This window comes from Schistocerca nitens, chromosome 4, assembly GCF_023898315.1.
Source record: "Schistocerca nitens isolate TAMUIC-IGC-003100 chromosome 4, iqSchNite1.1, whole genome shotgun sequence".
Lineage (NCBI taxonomy): Eukaryota > Metazoa > Arthropoda > Insecta > Orthoptera > Acrididae > Schistocerca > Schistocerca nitens.
This window is the reverse complement of record NC_064617.1, coordinates 931784555-931805983: the sequence shown is the minus strand read 5'-3', so window position 1 is coordinate 931805983 and position 21429 is coordinate 931784555. Positions and strand designations below refer to the sequence as shown.

The following is a 21429-nucleotide window of genomic DNA, read 5'->3' as shown; positions in this document are numbered from 1 at the left end:
GGGCTCAGCTTATATACTCCTATATGATGGTCTATTGAAGAGAATACTTGAGGGAGAAGTACAAGGCAGAAATTGCAGAGGAAGACGCAGACTTGACTACATTAAACAAATCTTGGAGGACATGTATTGTTATCCACACTACGAGCTGAAATGGAACGCGGACAAGAGAGAATAATGTGGAGCCGCTGCCAACGAGCATCGCGGCTGCCAACTAGAGAGAGAGAGAGAGAGAGAGAGAGAGAGAGAGAGAGAGAGCCGTCCAGAGTGGCCGAGCTGTTCTAGGCGCTACAGGCTGGAACCGCGCGACCGCTACGTCGCAGGTTCGAATCCTGCCTCGGGCATGGATGTGCGTGATGTCCTTAGGTTAGTTAGGTTTAAGTAGTTCTAAGTTCTAGGGGACTGATGACCTCAGAAGTTAAGTCCCATAGTCCTCAGAGCCATTTGAACCATTTTTTTGAGAGAGAGAGAGAGAGAGAGAGAAGGTTTTGTCTGCCATTTTGATGACGCCATGAGTCAAAGCAGATGGATGGTATCAGCAGGCTCAGTATCTACGTTTTACCTAATCCGTCCAAAGAGAAGCTCCGTAGTACCACTTAAATATTGATGCTCGACTCTGCTATGCTTGCTTAAGCGCTAGAGGTTACCACATGTCGTCATTACCATTAATTCGGAGATAATATTACGACAAATCCTGACAGGATAAAGCATATTCCAGAGAAGTGCAGGACGAATGGCTGGTCAATGGGACAGTTCGTGTGGGTGCCAAAAGCCAAGCGTTTTGCTGCTGACATCACAGTAGTTGTGGCGCCTGAGTCCTTTAACATATTCGGGAGTTGCTGGGAGCTGGACAAAAATATGAGTTGGTCGGCAGCTCTCCGAATGTAGGGGGTAGTTGTGGCCTCTTGAGACCGTAGGGTAGATATACTGCTTGATAATGTTGCTGATTTCTGATGTCGAAGTTAGTAGTTCACAGTGACTGAGAAAGATATTTTTAGAGTACGGAAAGCGTGTAATGTTGTGCAAGGCCGTTCCAATGTGCAGGTGTAGAGACGGTTGCAGCCTTGATGCTTTGGGCTGTGCTTATGATTGATAGGCAGTCGTGGATCTTGTAGCTAGCTGGAGGTAATGTTTGGGGAAAGAAACATTGCAACCTCCCAACAGAAAAACAAAATAATATATAACATTCGCGTGTTAGAGTAACCTCCCAACAGTAAAAAATATAATTATGTATCGTTCACATTCAGTGTAACCTTCCAACAGTTTATTATTACTTAACCTTTGCAATAATAACGTGTGACTAATCTCTCAATAAAGTTGTGGCTCACTTATAACCTTTCAATAATTGACTGACTGTGAATCTAAACTGGTAAATTTTAGGCGTTAGCAGTGCTGCGTCATGGTCCTGAAAGATCATACTGAATAAATTGAAAATTCTTACCTCAATAAGGTCGCCGGATAACGCATATATATATGCTTCTATAAGAAATTTTTCTGGCACAGCCCAGTGCAATGCTGGCCACTAGATTTGTCATGTATAAAAAGAAACAACTGATTTTTCTTTACAATAATCGGGATGACCATGGATTGGAGAAATTAGTAAATTCTTTAAATTGAGATGAATGATTGTCAAAAGTTAATTTTTATAAGAAAGATTATTATTAAGAGATTAAAAAAAAAATTTACATGGGACTTGATATTAGAATAGTACACATGCGCGAGGCTGCTTTTACCTTATACTAGATCGCTCAGGCTCAGCCATCGCTCCCCACGACCGGCTCAACCAACTCGATACACCAGACTGCTCGCTACTACTTACTCCTTCCGCCACACAGTTCCTACTGTGAATCTAAACTCTTTGGTCTGAGATTCTCTTATAGCAGGCAGCGCGTGAGCAATCCATCGAAATTACATCTGCTCGAGTGTGCTAGCAACAAATTCCTTAGTCATGGACCTCTTACAACATACTTCATTTTTGGTGCGAATTTCGACCTACTTAGCTTTGAACTGTTATCCTGTTTTGTGTCAGTGGAGATTTATGCGGGGGTTGCGAGGAACCGTTGGTGGTGGCGTACGTTGTCCAGTCCAGAGCTCGGATCACACTACCTTTCTGCCTTTCTGAATTCAGTTACATTGCTACAAGGAATTTATCAGAGGTGTTGGAGTACTGACAGTTTTATAACTGCAGCAATGACTATAATTGTACAGGGTTTATCGATCCGTGCTACTGGCGCTTATGTCCTCTTCATATAGGGGCCGCTATTGTCGCGTTTTCGTCCTGGAGAGGGGTCGGTCAGCGTGCTATTGGCTGACATCTTCTCACAGCCATCTCTTCTTTATGTATTAAAAATATGTAGTCGATATGTATCCACATGCTTATTACAGTTCGTGTAATAACTGAAAGTAGGTCGGTCGAGTGTTCGGATGCAACGTTATTTCATCGTCCCGTATCCTGTCCGGTCTGCCCGCATGATACAACTGCCTGGAATGTCACAGCCTGCACAATTGTTTTCTCCCGTCTCCAGGTGCTTCCAGATCCCCTCGTACAGAAACATTACAATGCACAGCTTGCGGGATGTTCTAGGCTTCATATAAAACAAAACGATGCGTGATGACACACGCCGCCTGTGAGTTCCTGCTGGAGAAACGAGCGCTGGAAAACGACCGCCTGTCAGTCCAGCTCTCGAGAAGGCAGCCTCCACTTCAGCCCACGCCGGCAAGCAAGACGCTGCGGGGCCCTTCGTGCTTTGATCGTGCGCCGTTTGCATATTTATAAAATGTGCCGCGGGAAGCTGGGGTCGCGAGGATGTGACGTGATGTGTGGTAGTGTTGTGGGGGCGTGAGGCCTGGTGAGGCAGGCTGGTGGACAGCTGCGCCCGCAACCGCAGTCGCAGCTCAAACCTGTCGAAGGTGCAGATGCGCCGGAGCATATTGCTCGAACGTGTGTGCTAAGGCTTTCAGGGCCGACTGGAGTGATACCTAATAAACCGATCCGACCTAATGAGACACTACCAGTAGGTCCTCACTTTAAGTCGCCTTGGGCTGCCTCTGACATCTTCAGAGTTTTTATATTCTTTCGACTGTCGCGGATTGTTCCGTATTATGCGGACAGTATGTCGTGGCAGTCGGGCGCGACCGTAAGCGAACGAGAACTTAGACTGACCACGAGTAGAGAAATGCTGCGGGGAACAGGCCCCGCCCGCCTCTCAAAAGGCTGTCATCCTACGTCTGTGTTCTGTGCTTCCACGGAACCAAAACTGACATAACGGTCATAGGGATCGCTCTGATTCCTGTATGCCTGAGAGAGTGCAAGTTGTCATTAAGGCTAAGGGTGGGCCAACCCCATACTGAATCCAGCATTGCCGATGGAAGACGCCACGAACTTGTAAGCCATTTTCAGCCAGGTGTCTGCATGCTTTTGATCACGTAGTGTATCCTCGTGCAAGCCTTGTAAACGCTTAAGAGCAGACAGAAGCGTCACCAGGAAAATGGCTGCGCATCCGAACATCTACTGGAAGTGCTGCCCAGTGTATGGCAGAGGGCTACGACACTGGATTATCATTCCACAGGACGGCGGAACAAATCCACGTCGCTCATTGAGAGTTTGGTTTTCCGTGGTTTTCATAAACCGCTTAAAGCAAATACCGGGTCGGTTCCTTTTAAAAGGATGTGGCCGATTTTCTTAATTATAGTTATTGCTAATGACTTAATCTTTCCTCACTTCATTTTTTTTTCAACACGTTGACAAAGAACTCCATGGAAATCTAGGGAGATTGTGTTGTGTCTGTACCAGCTACTAACTTTATATCCTTCGAGTACATAGAACATCTGTAACTCGGTGAGGATTAGGGATGTCGGCTACAGATAATGAGGTTTAGTAACTAGCACAGATAAGAGAAGCCCATCCTAAAGCTACAGACCATGCAGGAAATGGTGAGCGGAAAGAAAGGACCTAGTACGCCAAGATAAAAGAACAACGGGACAAAAATAGCGATGGTTGAAGATGTGAAGATGGATGGTAGCTTATACAAAAAAAGAATGACAAAAGTTCTTGATTGAGGTACAGCATTTAGTGGGAGGCCTCACCAGGTCCACATGGTTTACTGCTCTACCTGTGTATGTCAGTAGCCTCACAGATTCCTATCTTTCGCTGAGTGTGGTGCTCACTGATAAAGACAGTAATTTACTTTTCAAATGGCTCTGAGCACTATGGGACTTAACATCTATGGTCATCAGTCCCCTAGAAGTTAGAACTACTTAAACCTAACTAACCTAAGGACATCACACAACACCCAGTCATCACGAGGCAGAGAAAATCCCTGACCCCGCCGGGAATCGAACCCGGGAACGCTACCGCACGACCACGAGCTGCGGACTTCAGTTTTGGCTCGTACGATGTGGCCCAGGTCTCGTGCAGTGTTACGATACGGCGTAATAAAGCCTCTCCTACGCGATCATAGCGCTCCAAGTGCGTCTGAGCAGCGTCGTAACGCATCCATTTCTGCATTTCCGTCAAGTCATGCGGAACCCATCGTGATGCAATTTTTCGCATGGCCAGGAGTTCCTTCAGGATGCGAAGCACAGTCGTACGCGCTAATCCGGTTTCGTGGGCGAGCTCACGAATCGTATGGCGTCGATCACTGTCCACTAACGCGGCGACAGCGTGTACTTCTTCTTCAGAGACGGTAGGACGACCTGCCCGTTGCGTGTCTGCCAGTTTGCCGACCTTCGATGGAGGCTTTTACCCAACGTGCCACTGTTCTGTACGGCAATGCCGATCCCCCGCACGCCTCATGGCGCTGTCGTGCTGTACGACCTCCGGCACATTCAATCTTGATCCAACTCCGTTGTTCCTGTTTCGAAAACATCGTGACACTTACATTAGACCGCTCGCTCACAAGTGACTGTGTTTCCCTCGATTGTGCGCACGCCGGTGACGTGGAACGGGCGAGTTCATTTGCTCGGAGGTAAGGTAGGTATGTCAACAACGTGTGCTATCGGTGACAATGGCACGTCGCTGTCAAAATCTCCTTTTTAATACTCCCATTTATTTTCCGATTGAGGCACCTATCCAAACCATACGACAATAAAATCTGGCAACCCGCGAGTTCGACTGGGAATAAGGCTACTTTGGGAACTATCGAGACCGATCTTCTCACGCGCCATCTGTAAATGTTACAGGGATGGTGAAAATGAGAATATAAGGGGCAGTCAAATGAAAACGAGACGCATAAACAAAAATAAGTAATCCATTATTTCGAAAGTAATCGCAATAATCGTTGATATACCACTGATATATTTCTCCCACTGTGAGACTAGACGCCGGCCGCGGTGGCCGAGCGGTTCTAGGTGGTTCAGTTTGGAACCGCGCGACCGCTACGGTGGCAGGTTCGAATCCTGCCACGGGCATGGATGTGTGTGATGTCCTTAGCTTAGGTTTAAGTAGCTCTAATTTCTAGGGGGCTGATGACCTCAGACCTCAGATGTTAAGTCCCATAGTGCTCAGAGCCATTTGAACATTTTTTTTTTTTAAGACTAGACGGCCAGTAGCTTAATGGAAAAATGTTTTCAGTTGCCCACGGAAGCGTTATTGTATCCAGGTGTGCAGCTCTTTGCTCTATGGAAATCACATGGGGAGAGATAGAAACTGTGTGGATAATGTAAAAGAGCTTACCAGCGAAACTTTTGATCTAAATAGTTACTCTCCTGTTTCTCTTTTGCGTCTGTGAGCGCACATGCTTGAACTCCTGGATTGCTTTGTGTTTCACCTTATAGATACCTGATGAAACTGTCCGTGCCGAGGGAGTATTCGGTGGTGTACTCTTTCTGTTATATGCCGAATAGAAACCGAAGCACCGTTTCACGCTTGTCGGCAGCGACCGAGAAAGAGCCGGAAAGTAACGGAACCGAATGGAATCACACGTGTCTGAAATAGGCCTTATACAGCCGGTGTAATCGGTCAACTTTTCATGCGATTACTATTGGTGTTAGTTCCGATGTTGCCCTTAACAAGAATAGCAACGCAATTAATATAGTAAATTAAAATTAGATGGATTGCGTTCAATAAGAGATTGAGGGAATCCTCTTTAATAAATCGGTGTGGCCACAGAGTAAAGTAATGCGCTCATTGGTGCCTACTATAAATAATAGGGTTACCACCGTAATTTCGACTTTACCCTATATTTTCCTACATCCCTGTCAAAATAAAATAATCCTAAACTACGCATAATAAAAGACGTTTCGTCCTAAAAAAAAGAGCGAAATCCCGAAAAGTGGAAAATTGTATTGAGATGAAGTGACGCTGTTGCAGGGGATGGCGGGCTGAGATGGCGGCGAGTGCTGGGCTGGAGGCGGCGTGGGCGGCGGCGCTGCTGGTGCTAGCGCTTGCGGGGGCGGCGGAGGCGGTGGGGGCGGAGGCGCTGGCGGCGCTGGCGCTGCTGGGTGCCGCGGGGGTGGCGGGGGCCGAGGCGCCGGCCACGGCGGCCGCGGCGCCACCCCCAGGGCTGGCGGCGGGGGCGGGCGCGGCGGTGGCGTCGGGACGCTGCGAGGAGATCCGCATCCCCATGTGCCGCGGCGTCGGCTACAACCTCACCTCGATGCCCAACGAGCTCAACCACGACTCCCAGGAGGAGGCCGGGCTAGAGGTACGTGCGGCTGCCACACTTAGAGGTGCCGGTAGTAGTACATGTCTCACTCCAACACTGATCTCTTGGCATGACCAATGTGCACGGATAGATCATGGTGCTCAGAAATAATAATAATAATAGAAGAAGAAGGAGAAGAAGAAGAAGAATTACTACAGAACTCGACAGACAAAAAATCCTTTTACTAGCACTTCAGGAAACACGATGTACTGACGATGATACCATAGATTATGGTAACTACCGCATATTCAAGAGCAAAACTGATAGACTAATTCCCCTTGCTGGGAATGGCGATACATGCGCACAAGAAGATCATAAACTCCGTCAAGGAAGTCAATCCAGTCAACAACAGACTCATGACAGCACATAGGCAGATATCCTGCGCACAAATTTATCAACAGAAATGGAAGGCGACTAGTTGATCTCTGCCAACAATTCAACCTGAAGATAGCCGGTCGGAGTGGTCGAGCGGTTCTAGGCGCTGCAGTCTGGAACCGTGCGACCGCTACGGTCGCAGGTTCGAATCCTGCCTCGGGCACAAATGTGTGTGATGTCCTTAGGTTAGTTAGGTTTAAGTAGTTCTACGTTCTAGGGGACTAATGACCTCAGATGTTAAGTCCCATAGTGCTCAGAGCCATTTGAACCATTTTTTTTCAACCTGAAGATAATGTCGAAGTCTTTACGAAAGCACCCCAGAAAGCAAAAAACTTGGCGCTCTGCTATTCCAGAGCTTGGGGAATTCCAGATTGACCATATAGCAATCACCCACACGCAGCAACGAGAAGTTCTTGATGTAAAATTCCGACGAGGTGTCAATACTGACTCAGACCACTACCTTACACGAGTCAAAGTAAAATTCACTCCACGGAAGTACAATCCCAAGAAATCGCACCTGCAGAGATTCGACATAAACAGTCTCCACAAAACAAACATAAAGGACGAATGGGAGAAAGAGGAAGCGAACACATGGGAAGAGTTCAAAAACAAGATAACGCCTAAAGCGGACTACCGGTGAAAAAAAGAAAAAAACATGCATGGTGGAACGACAACTGTGAAAACGCCCTTAAAACACGCAAATTGGCTTTCCAGAAATACAGCATCAAGAAAACCCCAGAAACACAACAAAATTTCTTCATAGTACGGAAAGAAACAGCCAGAACCATCAAACAAACCAACAGAAGATACCTATACGAACAACTGGAGAGCGACTTTCGGAATTACAATATAAGAGATTTCTACAGGACATTTGCAAATAGGATACGAGGATACACACCAAAAAATCTCTGCTTTAAAAACCAAAATGGAAAATTAGCACTTACTAATGACGAAAACTGCAAAGAACTCGCAGTTTACTTCACCAATTTACTAAATTGTCCAGAACCCACAGAAAGATTCCCACTTATCGAACCCCCACACACCTAGCAAGACTCGATACCAGCCTCAAAAGAAGAAATCCTCAAGCACATCCACTATCTCAAAAACGACAAAGCGGCTGGTGAAGACAACATAGTAGCAGAACTACTGAAAAGTTTAGGCCCTAAATCACTTAAGGAGCTCACGGAAATTATCAAAGAAATTTGACCAACAGAAGAATTACCTGACGATTGGAAGTGTGCACTTATCCATCCAAAAAAGGAGACAGAACGGATGTCAACAATTACTGAGGCATTTCACTTCTACCAGTCACCTACAAGATCTTCTCTTAATGCCTATTGCAGAGAACACAGGAACAAATTGAACACAAGATTTGTGAGTAGCGGGTTTCCGACCCGGACTCTCCTGCCCTGAACAAATTTTTAATCTAAAAACAACGTTGAAATACAGAGCTATTAGACAAAAGCCCACCATATGTACATTCGTCGACTTCAAGAAGACGTACGACTCAGTCGACCGTAAATCTCTCGTCAACACACTAGTAGAACTCGGACTTGACCAGAAAACACGTAAGCTCTTTGAGCAGACACTCTCCAACACAACCTCTGAAGTAAAATTCAGGGGGGAAATCTCGGAATGTTTTGAGATCAGAACTGGAGTAAGACAAGATGGACTATCTCCAATTCTGTTCAATATCGTTTTGGACAAAGTTATAAGGGAATGGGAGAGTGAGCTTAGAAAACGTGGCGCAAGGAAACCAATGAAGACTGGAAGAAAAGCTGAAGTCACTTGCCTAGCCTTTGCCGATGACCTTGCAATTTTGACAGACAGTGAACAAAATGCAATACATCAAATAGAAATACTCGAGGAATGTGCCGAGAAGGTTGGCTTGCAAATTTCTTTTGAGAAAACGGAATTTATATATACACTCTTAAACATACAGAATCTCACCACAAAATATGGACGGATAAACAGAGTTGCACATTTTAAATACCTGGGGGAAATTTTGGAACCCACTGGACTAGAAAAAAATCTCAATAAACTCGAGCACAGAAACTAAAGAGAGCCTATGGTCGAACACACCAACTTTACAACAAAAAGTGCATGTCCATGCATACAAAAATCAGGCACTACAGCACTGTTATTAAACCCGAGGTGCTATACGCAACAGAAACCTTGTCACTCCATAACAAGATGCTGCTACAAAATCTACAAAATGAAGAACGAAAGATCATTAGGAAAATCCTTGGACCAGGAAAAACTGGAGCTAGATATAGACTGCAAACCACCAAAACTACAGAGAAAATTTCAAACATTGCTGCTGACATTAGAAAAAGACACCTAAAATTTTATGGACACATACACAGACTCCCTGAGTATAGACTCGCACGCCAGATACTCACAGCCGCTGAAAACCTTAAAGGTGTGACATGGGCCGAACAAGTACGAAGAGACCTTACTGATGCTCAACTCACCATTCCATCCACAAAGGGTCTACCACGTGTATAATAATAAAATACTAATAATAATAATAATAATAATAATAAGTGTTTATTTTAACCTGAAGGCCACGTCAGGTTAAACAACATGGAGCGGCGTAGCGCTGTGGTTAATGCGCTGTGTAAAGCAGCAAACTGCTCTTCGACATTGTAATCGCAGTTTTCCTCCCTCTGGTCAGCTAATTTCTCCTAAAAATGGGTACCTCCTATTCTGCCTGTTATTAGAGCATTAGCTGCAGGATGAAATTAAGCCCAGACTTGTTGCTTAACGACAGAAGCCATAAGTAACGCTAAGAATTATAAGACAGAGCTGGAGCTTACCAGAGAGACTGAACACACAGACAGGCTGTGACAGGTTGTTTAGTGCTCCCTGCGGTGCCACGCTGGGCTGTTAGCCGCTATATTTACCGTAGTCAATCTGTGGTTTTTCTAAACTCGAGATATATTTGCATATGATGTTGTAAAATAAGCAGTTGCTGAATTTATTTTCGAAATTGCGCCTAACGTTTGCGCAATGTAAAAATGCACGCATAGAAGTAAGATAACTACGACATTTCTTATTTCAAGTGAGTACTGCTTTACAACAATATGGGGTTCTGGGTTCACCGCCGGCCGGAGTGGCCGAGCGGTTCTAGGCGCTACAGTCTGGAACCGCGCGACCACTGCGGTCGCAGGTTCGAATCCTGCCTCGGGCATGGATGTGTGTGATGTCCTTAGGTTAGTTAGGTTCAAGTAGTTCTAGGTTCAAGGGGACAGATGACCTCAGATGTTAAGTCCCATAGTGCTAAGAGCCATTTTTCTGGGGTCACCTTTATGCAAAACACTCTTGTTATTTTCAAATAACTTCCGGGAATTCAGCCAGGTAACACTTTCAGCAACCGCCGATATTTCGGCGGGAGAACACCCCGCCATTTTCAAGGCAAACTGCAACGGACAGGCGGCGTACATGCAAATTTAATACCTCGGTTCTCCGACAGAAGCAGGAAAGATGACACACACACACACACACACACACACACACACACACACACACACACTGAACATTAGTGCCACCAAAGATGACCAAAGTCAGAGCTATCGATAGTGAGACTATGAATTCGCAGGTGAGGCAGCATTGACTCTGTTGCTCTGTTTTTTGACAAGGGAGAAAGCCGGATTCCAAACAGAGTTTAAACAGAAACCTCCATCCCTGTTAACGAGGTTGCTCGCTAATTTAATCTCAACTGCCTCCCTAATGACACTGTCCCAATAGCTGGACGTGCATGCCAATATCTCGGTGTTATTACGAGGGCTATTCCGAAAGTAAGGTCCGATCGGTCACGAAATGGAAACGACTATGAAAATCCGATAAAGCTTTGCACAGATGTGTTGGGTAGTGTCTCTAGTATAACCCCAGTTAGCATCACGTCGCTCTTCTCATTTCTGAGCTCGCAGTGATTGCGTAAAGATGTCTAGAAAATAGCGTCTGCCGCCAAGTACGGGGGCCTGGTGAGAAATTTCCCCTGAAGCTATGCAGCTAACATTACATAACTGTCGTGCTGTTACGTCTTCAAGACAATTCTCAGCCGCATTCTGCAGGGGCAATGAAGATGCTCCTGCATCGTTTTCAAATGGAAATGTGAGAGTACCCACAATACAGCCCGTAATTGTCTCCCTCTGAGTTTCAGCTCTGGTCACATGAACCGCTGGTTATGAAGACAACATTTCGGCACAAGACAACGAGCCGTAGGCCAGCGTAGGGAATTGGCGGAGAGCACTGGCGGCTGCCTTCTATAGCGAGGGTATGGGAAAGTTGGTACAACGCTACGATACACGTCTAAGTCGGGTCGGCGACTATGGAGATAAGTAGCTGCAAGGTGTATCTAACTGTTGCAAATAAAACATTTTTGATTTTTACCGTGGTTTCCATTTCGCGACCTATCGGACCTTACTTTCGGAATAGCCCTCGTATATAACATGGGGTGACCAGTATCCAAGCAATGTTCGGCAATAGCAGACCTATTTGGCTGCTGTAATCGTGTGTGCCGTTTATGCTCAGTACATATGTCCTCCACGGTCCTGATAGTTTGACCAATATATGCCATGCCGCAGCTACAAGGAATACGATATACACCCGCCTTACGCAGTCCAAGATCATCCTTAACGGAACTCAAAAGTTCTCTAATTTTAGATGGAGGTCGGAAAACACATTTCACATCGTATTTCCGTAAAATACGACCGATCTTATTGGACGTGTTTCCTACTTAGGTGTTGACTCAGAATTATCATCAATCACCCGATGTACAGTTGGTCGATAGCGCAACGCACGTTCAATCTGTCTATCACTATAACCATTTTGACGAAATGTAACTTCAAGATGGGACAGCTCAGCTGGCAAAGTCTCAGCGTCAGAAACGACATGTGCCCTGTGTACCAAGGTACGAAGTACCCCTTCACGCTGAGCCGAATGGTGACAACTATTAGCTTGTAAGTACAAGTCGGGTCTTGGACTGCGTAAGGCGGGTGTATACCGTATTCCTTGTAGCTGCGGCATGGCATATATTGGTCAAACTATCAGGACCGTGGAGGACAGATGTACTGAGCATAAACGGCACACACGATTACAGCAGCCAAATAGATCTGCTATTGCCGAACATTGCTTGGATACTGGTCACCCCATATTATATAATAACACCGAGATATTGGCATGCACGTCCAGCTATTGGGACAGTGTCATTAGGGAGGCAGTTGAGATTAAATTAGCGAGCAACCTCGTTAACAGGGATGGAGGTTTCTGTTTAAACTCTGTTTAGAATCCGGCTCTCTCCCTTGTCAAAAAACAGAGGAACAGAGTCAATGCTGCCTCACCTGCGAATTCATAGTCTCACTATCGATAGCTCTGACTTTGGTCATCTTTGGTGGCACTAATGTTCAGAGTGTGTGTGTGTGTGTGTGTGTGTGTGTGTGTGTGTGTGTGTCATCTTTCCTGCTTCTGTCGGAGAACCGAGGTATTAAATTTGCATGTACGCCGCCTGTTCGTTGCAGTTTGCCTTGAAAATGGCGGGGTGTTCTCCCGCCGAAATATCGGCGGTTGCTGAAAGTGTTACCTGGCTGAATTCCCGGAAGTTATTTGAAAGTTGTATACGCCAGGAGAAACTCAGGTCTCACTCTTGTTGTTATTTATTTATTTGTTTCCCCCCCCCATGAAGTGTTTTGCATCAAGGCGGACCCGCAATCCCACATTGTTGTTTTTGTGTGCAAACACTGACCAATGAAACAGTTTCAACATAAAATTGTTGCCCGCATCTCGTGGTCGTGCGGTAGCGTTCTCGCTTCCCACGCCCGGGTTCCCGGGTTCGATTCCCGGCGGGGTCAGGGATTTTCTCTGCCTCGTGATGGCTGGGAGTTGTGTGCTGTCCTTAGGTTAGTTAGGTTTAAGTAGTTCTAAGTTCTAGGGGACTGATGACCATAGCTGTTAAGTCCCATAGTGCTCAGAGCCATAAAATTGTTGAATACTGTTTTACTGGCCGTCCGCGGTTACAGTATTTGTATGAAAGCTATTGCTGCTGTCGAGAGACGATGTGTAAGGGGGGATCAAAAAGTTTCCTTTCGCGGGCGTTACTGCAGCGTACAGGGGCAACAGTCTGGATGATTGACTGATCTGGCCTTGCAACACTAACCAAAACGGCCTTGCTGTGCTGGTACTGCGAACGGCTGAAAGCAAGGGGAAACTACAGCCGTAATTTTTCCCGAGGGCATGCAGCTTTACTGTATGGTTAAATGATGATGGCGTCCTCTAGGGTAAAATATTCCGGAGGTAAAATTGTCCCCCATTCGGATCTCCGGGCGGGGACTACTCAGGAGGACGTCGTTATCAGGAGAAAGAAAACTGGCGTTCTACGGATCGGAGCGTGGAATGTCAGATCCCTTAATCGGGCAGGTAGGTTAGAAAATTTAAAGAGGGAAATGGATAGGTTGAAGTTAGATATAGTGGGAATTAGTGAAGTACGGTGTCAGGTGTTGACTGGAATACTCTCTTTCAAATTCTAAAGGTGGCAGGGGTAAAATACAGGGAGCGAAAGGCTATTTACAATTTGTACAGAAAGCAGATGGCAGTTATAAGAATCGAGGGGCATGAAAGGGAAGCAGCGGTTGGGAAGGGAGTGAGACAGGATTGTAGCCTGTCCCCGATGTTATTCAAACTGTATATTGAGCAAGCAGTAAAGGAAACAAAAGAAAAATTCGGAGTAGGTATTAAAGTCCATGGCGAAGAAATAAAAACGTTGTGGTTCGCCGATGACATTGTAATTCTGTCAGAGACAGCAAAGGACTTGGAAGAGCAGTAGAACGGAATGGACAGTGTCTAGAAAGGAGGATACAAGATCAACATCAACAAAAGCAAAACGAGTATAATGGAATGTAGTCGAATTAAGTCGGGTGATGCTGAGGGAATTAGATTAGGAAATGAGACACTTAAAGTAGTAAAGGAGTTTTGCTATTTGGGGAGCAAAGTAACTGATGATGGTCGAAGTAGAGAGGATATAAAATGTTGACTGGCAATGGCAAGGAAATCGTTTCTGAAGAAGAGAAATTTGTTAACATCGAGTATAGATTTAAGTGTCAGGAAGTCATTTCTGAAAGTATTTGTATGGAGTGTAGCCATGTATGGAAGTGAAACATGGACGATAAATAGTTTGGACAAGAAGAGAATAGAAGTTTTCGAAATGTGGTGCTACCTACAGAAGAATGTTGAAGATTAGATGGGTAGATCACATAACTAATGAGGAGGTATTGAATAGAATTGGGGAGGAGAGGAGTTTGTGGCACAACTTGACAAGAAGAAGGGACCGGTTGGTAGGACATGTTCTGAGGCATCAAGGAATCACAAATTTAGCATTGGAGGGCAGCGTGGAGGGTAAAAATCGTAGAGGGAGACCAAGAGATGAATACACAAAGCAGATTCAGAAGGAAGTAGGTTGCAGTAAGTACTGGGAGATAGAGTAGCATGGAGAGCTGCATCAAACCAGTCTCAGGACTGAAGACAACAACAACAACGACAACATACAAAACAGCACGATTCCGATGTGGATATACAGGGTGGTCCATTGATAGTGACCAGGCCAAATATCTCACAAAATGAGCGTCAAACGAGAAAACTACAAACAAAACTTGTCTAGCTTGAAGGGGGAAACCAGATGGCGCTATGGTTGGCCCGCTACATGGCGCTACCATAGGTCAAACGGATATCAACTGCTTTTTTTTTAAATAGGAACCCCCATTTTTATTACATATTCGTGTAGTACGTAAACAAATATGAATGTTTTAATTGGACCACTTTTTTCGCTTTGTGATAGATGGCGCTGTAATAGTCACAAACGTATAAGTACGTGGTATCAAGTAACATTCCGCCAGTGCGGACGGTATTTGCTTGTGATACATTACCCGTGTTAAAATGGACCGTTTACCAATTACGGAAAAGGTCGATATCGTGTTGATATATGGCTACTGTGATCAAAATGTCCAACGGGCGTATGCTGTGTTTGCTGCTCGGTATCCCGGACGACATCATCCAAGTGTCAGGACCGTTCGCCGGATAGTTACGTTATTTAAGGAAACAGGAAGTGTTCAGCCACATGTGAAACGTCAACCACGACCTGTAAAAAATGATGATGCCTAAGTAGGTGTTTTAGCGGCCAATCCGCACATCAGTAGCAGACAAATTGCGCGAGAATCGGGAATCTCAAGAACGTCGGTGTTGAGAATGGTACATCAACATCGACTGCACCCGTACCATATTTATATGCACCAGGAATTGCATGGCGACGACTTTGAACGTCGTGTACAGTTCTGCCACTGGACACAAGAGAAATTACGGGACGATGACAGATATCTTGCACGCGTTTTATTTAGCGACGAAGCGTCATGCACCAACAGCGGTAACGTAAACCTACATAATATGCACTATTTGGGAACGGAAAATCCACGATGGCTGCGACAAGTGGAACATCAGCGACCTTGGCGGGTTAATGTATGGTGCGGCATTATGGGAGGAAGGATAATTGGCCCCCATTTTGTCGATGGCAATCTAAATGGTGCAATGTATGCTAATTTCCTACGTAATGTTCTACCGATGTTACTACAAGATGTTTCACTGCATGACAGAATGGCGATGTACTTCCAACATTATGGATGTCCGGCATACAGCTCGCGTGCGGTTGAAGCGGTATTGAATAGCATATTTGGTGACAGGTGGATTTGTCGCCGAAGCACCATACCATGGCCCGCACGTTCACCGGATCTGACGTCCCCTGATTTCTTTCTGTGGAGAAAGTTGAAGGATATTTGCTATCGTGATGCACCGACAATATGCGTCAGCGCATTGTCAATGCATGTGCGAGCATTACGGAAGGCGAACTACTCGCTGTTGAGAGGAATGTCGTTACACGTATTGCCAAATGCATTGAGGTTGACGCACATCATTTTGAGCATTTATTGCATTAATGTGGTATTTACAGGTAATCACGCTGTAAGAGCATGCGTTCTCAGAAATGATAAGTTCACAATGCTACATGTATCCCATTGGAAGAACCGAAATAAAATGTTCAAACGTACCTACGTTCTGTATTTTAATTTAAAAAACCTACCTGTTACCAACTGTTCGTCTAAAATTGTGAGTCATATGTTTTGACTATTACAGCGCCATCTATGACAAAGCGAAAAAAGTGGTCCAACTGAAACATTAATATTTCATTAAGTACTACACGAATATGTTGTAATGTTGTTGCATTAATTTGAGGTGTACGCGGTGCTGCTATTAAAGACCATAAAAGTGGGTTAAAAGCTGTTGGTTATGTGAGGAAGTTAACCTTGCATTACTGCGCAACTGTTTCACCAGGTATCCAGTCTAGCTTACCAAATTCCCCACCAGACTAACATTAATTATAATCTTTTAGTACTCATCTTACGATAACCGGTGATATGTATATGTGGTGTCACCGCCAGACACCACACTTGCTAGGTGGTAGCTTAAATCGGCCGCGGTCCATTAGTACATGTCGGACCCGCGTGTCGCCACTGTCAGGAGCGCAGACCGAGCGCCACCACACGGCAGGTCTCGAGAGACGTACTAGCACTCGCCCCAGTTGTACGGACGACATTGCTAGCGACTACACGTACGAAGCCTTTCTCTCATTTGCCGAGAGACAGAATAGCCTTCAGCTAAGTCCATGGCTACGACCTAGCAAGGCGCCATTAACAATATCTGGAGAGAGTCTCGCTTGTATTATCAAGAGAAATGTACCACAAAGAATTAAAGTTAAGTATACGAGAAGCTCCGTTCTTTTCTTTATAGCTTTCATCACGTATCCTGTTTCAGACTTAACGCAAGACTGCTTGAGTTGACGCGTGCCCTTTCGGCTACCTCCCTTGTGTCTAGACTGTCTTGTCTAGACACAGCAGTATATAAAAAGACAATTTAAATAAAAAGAAATAAATCAGTTTATATTTGGACATTTATTTTAACATTGATCATTGTTCCGTTAAAATTTCAGCATATCAAACTTGATTCATAACTAAACTGGTGCCTTATTTAGGATTGTGAAAATGTGAGTTTGTAATCTTACGGAACACATCAAATAGGGAGCCAAGATTGGGAGACTACATACAACACTGCATTCATAAAATAACACACGAAGAACGTTGAAACATATCCAAGAGGAAATTAACCACAACCAACCGATTCAATTTTCACCCAAAGAAGTTACGTTCGTAGCGCAATCCTGTCCGTCATGAAATTACCACACACTGGTATACTAAATTCATACTAACTCTCTGTGAAATCTTCCCGAAAATAATAGTTGAGGGCTACTTTGATGATTACACCACATGCTTCACGTGGTCAACTTGGTTTACACAAAGAGTGTAACTCCACAATAATTTTGATAATTAAAATAAATTAGATCGAAAAGCAATTTACAAAAGAAAAACATCGAACTGGTTACAATCGTCTTACTATTAACCTGATGGGTCAAACAATTGTATAAGCACGTGGTACTAGTCACACAAAGTACAGCCCACGTGGGTTGAACATAAAGAAAAGTTGCTATATTGAAAAATATTGTCAAGACGAGACGTTATAATCTCACGCACATTCGCATTTAAGATTGATGATCTTAGAGTTACTGATCAATACGTGGTTCCACTTTACTCACAAAGTAGTGACAAAGCAACTAGCGGAAGATATTCTGAACTTTACCCTCGAAATACACTGCGTTGCAATTTAAGATAACATTAGATATTTTAGAGCTAAACCTGAAATAAACCTGATTAAATTTTCAGTTAGGCTGAACTTAAGAAATCCATTGTCCTACGGACTTAGCAGACACGCGCTTAGCCGGAGATCTTACCACTTCAGACGCTCGCCGCGGACAGACTGACCTGGCCCGCTACCGAGCGTGCTTCACAAATACAAACGGACCAGAGAGGCAGCTCCCTATACCAACATGACAAGGGACGGACAGGACCATACAAAGAATAGAAACCTCTTTGCTTCTAGAAAGCGTAGTTACCTGTTCCGACGTTGGTCCTACTGTTCTCTAGCAGACAGGCTTGTCTGCTACCATCAAGATGCAACTAGAATTACATTTGCTCATTCATCCTCTCACACAGAAGGGAAGGGGGATGACAGTATCTTATCATATACAGTATATAAAAGAAAGAGGATGTAGGTTCCGTATGAGACTGTGTGACATGAATTACATATAAACTGTGTTTTAAAGTGTAGTAGTGTGACAGATCGTTCTTGTTTATGTGTAAAAGTAACACGTTTCGCTGCTCAGTCTCCTCCCAGATAGTCAGAAACACCACAGTAAATTTAGAAGAGGAATTTATGCCGTAAATGACAACAGATTTAAGAAATTAACATGAAAGGAATCCAACAGAGACCTTTCAATGTAATAAAAAAAGGGGTTTCATATTTAAAAAAACGCAGTTGATATCCGTTTGACCTATGACAGCGCCATCTAGCGGGCCAACCATAGCGCCATCTGGTTTTCCCCTTCAAGCTAGACAAGTTTCGTTCTTTGTAGTTTTTTCGTTTGACGCTTATTTCGTTAGATATTTGGCCCGGTCACGATCAATGGACCACCCAGTATAATTACCGACATTTAAGCGAGGGGTTAGTGTGGCCTTCAAACGGAAACTTCTTGATCGTCCCTCATAAATTGTTAGTGCGCTATAGTGAGAGGCAATATTATTTGTTACTATAATGGCTAAGCGCTAACTTTGAAAACTTCGTAATTTCCTTACGCCCTATCATGTACGATGCCCGTTTCTTGACTGCGGAAAACGTGACGGAGTTTTGTTCAATTTGCTGAACTCTGGTCGTGATGTTGCCTCTCTATGGTATTTTACCTCTTGGAGACGTAATGAGCCCAACCCCAGTGCCCAGAGACAGTGGTCATGTGTGTGTGTCTTACGATTGCGTGGATGAATGTACGAGGACGAGTCAAATGAAAACCTTAAATTTGTAATAAAAAATTGAAATTTCGCGCCGTTATCTTGTAAGTTGGTAAGCGTGCTACAAACAGCGTGCAGAATGGCCTGTAGGTGGCAGCATGGTGGAGATGCACACACATCATCGCAGTATCAGTATAAAGATGGCCGTCCCATTTGCGACTTGCACCAGGGAAGAACAGCGTTCTGTTGTTCGGTTCTTGCGTAGTGAAGGTGTGAAACCTATTGAAATTCATCGACGAATGAAGGTTCAGTACGGTGATGCATGATTGTCACAGCAACAAGTCTACGAATAGAGTAGGAAGTTCGCAAATGGTGTGACTTCAGTGGAAGATGCTCCTCGTCTAGGTCAGGCACAACGAGTTGTGACTCCACAGAACATTGCAGCAGTTGAAGCCATAGTGAAGGAAAACCGCCCGAGTGACTCTGAATGACATTGCAGCATGTTTACAGATTAGTCATGGGTTGCCACAAAAGATTGTGCATGATGTGCTCCAGTTTCACAAAGTGTCTGCAAGATGGGTGCCCCGGCAGCTGACTCCTGAAATGAGAGAACGACGTGTTGATGCTTGTAAAGAACTTCTTCGGCGCTTTGGACGAAAAGGTGATGGCTTCCTTGCAAGAATCGTTACTGGGGACGAAACCTGGGTTCACTTCCACCAACCGGAAACGAAGAGAGCGAGCAAGGAGTGGCGCCATTCCTTCACCATTCCATCACCAAAACCAAAGAAGTTTCGAACAGAACCATCAGCAGGGAAGGTTATGCTGACTCTCTTTTGGGATGAAAAAGGCGGTCTTTACGGACCATTAGATGCCTAGAGGGACCACTGTCACCAGTGCATCATACACAGATCTCCAAAAAAACCATCTCCGGCCTGAAATCAAATCAAAGCGATGTGGATTGCTGTGAGCAGGTGTCCTTTTGCAACATGACAATGCAAGGCGCCACAGTGCCCGTACAACAGTTGCAACAATCACAAACATGCATTTTGTGAGTCTTCTTCATCGACTATACTCAGCAGAGCTTGCCCCAAGTGACTTCTATATGTTTGGACTTTTCAAAGACGCAATGTGAGGAAAGAAGTTCCGTTCTGATGAAGAGGTTCGCCACACGGTGCATGAGTGGTTACACGGACTACCAAAAGAATTTTTTTCTAAAGGAATGTATGCACTTTGTAAGCGCTGGAGGACTTGCATTGAGCGTGGGGGAGATTATGTTGAAAAGTGATACAGCTTTGTACCACTTCTGCATAATCAATAATATTTAAAAAACATTTAAGGTTTTCATTTGACTCGCCGTCGTATGTGCGTTGTCTATTTTAGAAGAAGGTCTTCTGGCAAAAAGCTCACGTGTTCAGCAGTCTTCTTGTTTTGTCTGTCTGCGACTCGACATCTCCTCTGTATGTTGCGTAGCGGTCTGTCATTATCATAATACTGTCTGTATCTCTAACAAGGGAACCTCCCCATCGCACCCCTCTCACATTTAGTTATAAGTTGGCACAGTGGATAGGCCTTGAAAAACTGAACACAGGTCAATCGAGAAAACAGGAAGAAGTTGTGTGGAACTATGAAAAAATAAGCAAAATATACAAACTGAGTAGTCCATGCGCAAGATAGGCAACATCAAGGATAATGTAAGCATAGGAGCGCCGTGGTCCCGTGGTTAGCGTGAGCAGCTGCGGAACGAGAGGTCCTTGGTTCATGTCTTCCCTGGAGTGAAAACTTTATTTTCTTTATTTTCGCAAAGTTATGATCTGTCCGTTCGTTCATTGACGTCTCTGTTCACTGTAATAAGTATAGTGTCGGTGTTTTGCGACCGCACCGCAAAACCTCGCGATTAGTAGACGAAAGGACGTGCCTCTTCAATGGAAACCGAAAACATTTGATCGCAAGGTCATAGGTCAACCGATTCCTCCACAGGAAAACACGTCTGATATATTCTGTACGACACAGGCGACGGCATGTGCGTCACATGACAGGAATATGTTGTCGACCCACCTAACTTGTACACTTGGCGAATGGGTAAAAAGATTCTTCTACATTACCCGATTTAGGTTTTCTTGTGGATGTGATAATAACTCCCAAAAAATTGATGAAAACATAAGAGTTTGTGACATAAACTGTAAATAAAAAATTAAAATTTTGATTCGAGGGAAGACTTGAACCAAGGCCCTCTCGTTCCGCATCTGCTCACTCTAACCACGGGACCACCGCGCTTCCGAGTCCAGAAGTTCCTTGATGTTGCATATGTTGCACATGGACTACTCAGTTTGTATATTTTGCTTATTTTTTCGTAGTTCCACACAACTTCTTCCTGTTTTCTCGATTGAATTGTGTTCAGTTTTCAAGGCCTATCCACTGTGCCAACTTATAATTAAATCTGAGGGGGGTGCGATGGGGAGGTTCCCTTGTAAGTGTTTATA

General features: G+C 44.7%; 1 protein-coding gene across 1 annotated transcript in view; it reads left to right on the top strand.

The window, feature by feature from the left end:
- Positions 1–21429, top strand: part of LOC126252675 (frizzled-5-like) — a 183798-nt gene that overhangs the window by 123859 nt on the left and 38510 nt on the right. The window contains exon 5 of the mRNA XM_049953578.1: positions 6501–6641. Within this exon, the coding sequence (XP_049809535.1) occupies positions 6501–6641 (141 nt within the window). The remainder of the gene's footprint in view (positions 1–6500; positions 6642–21429) is intronic.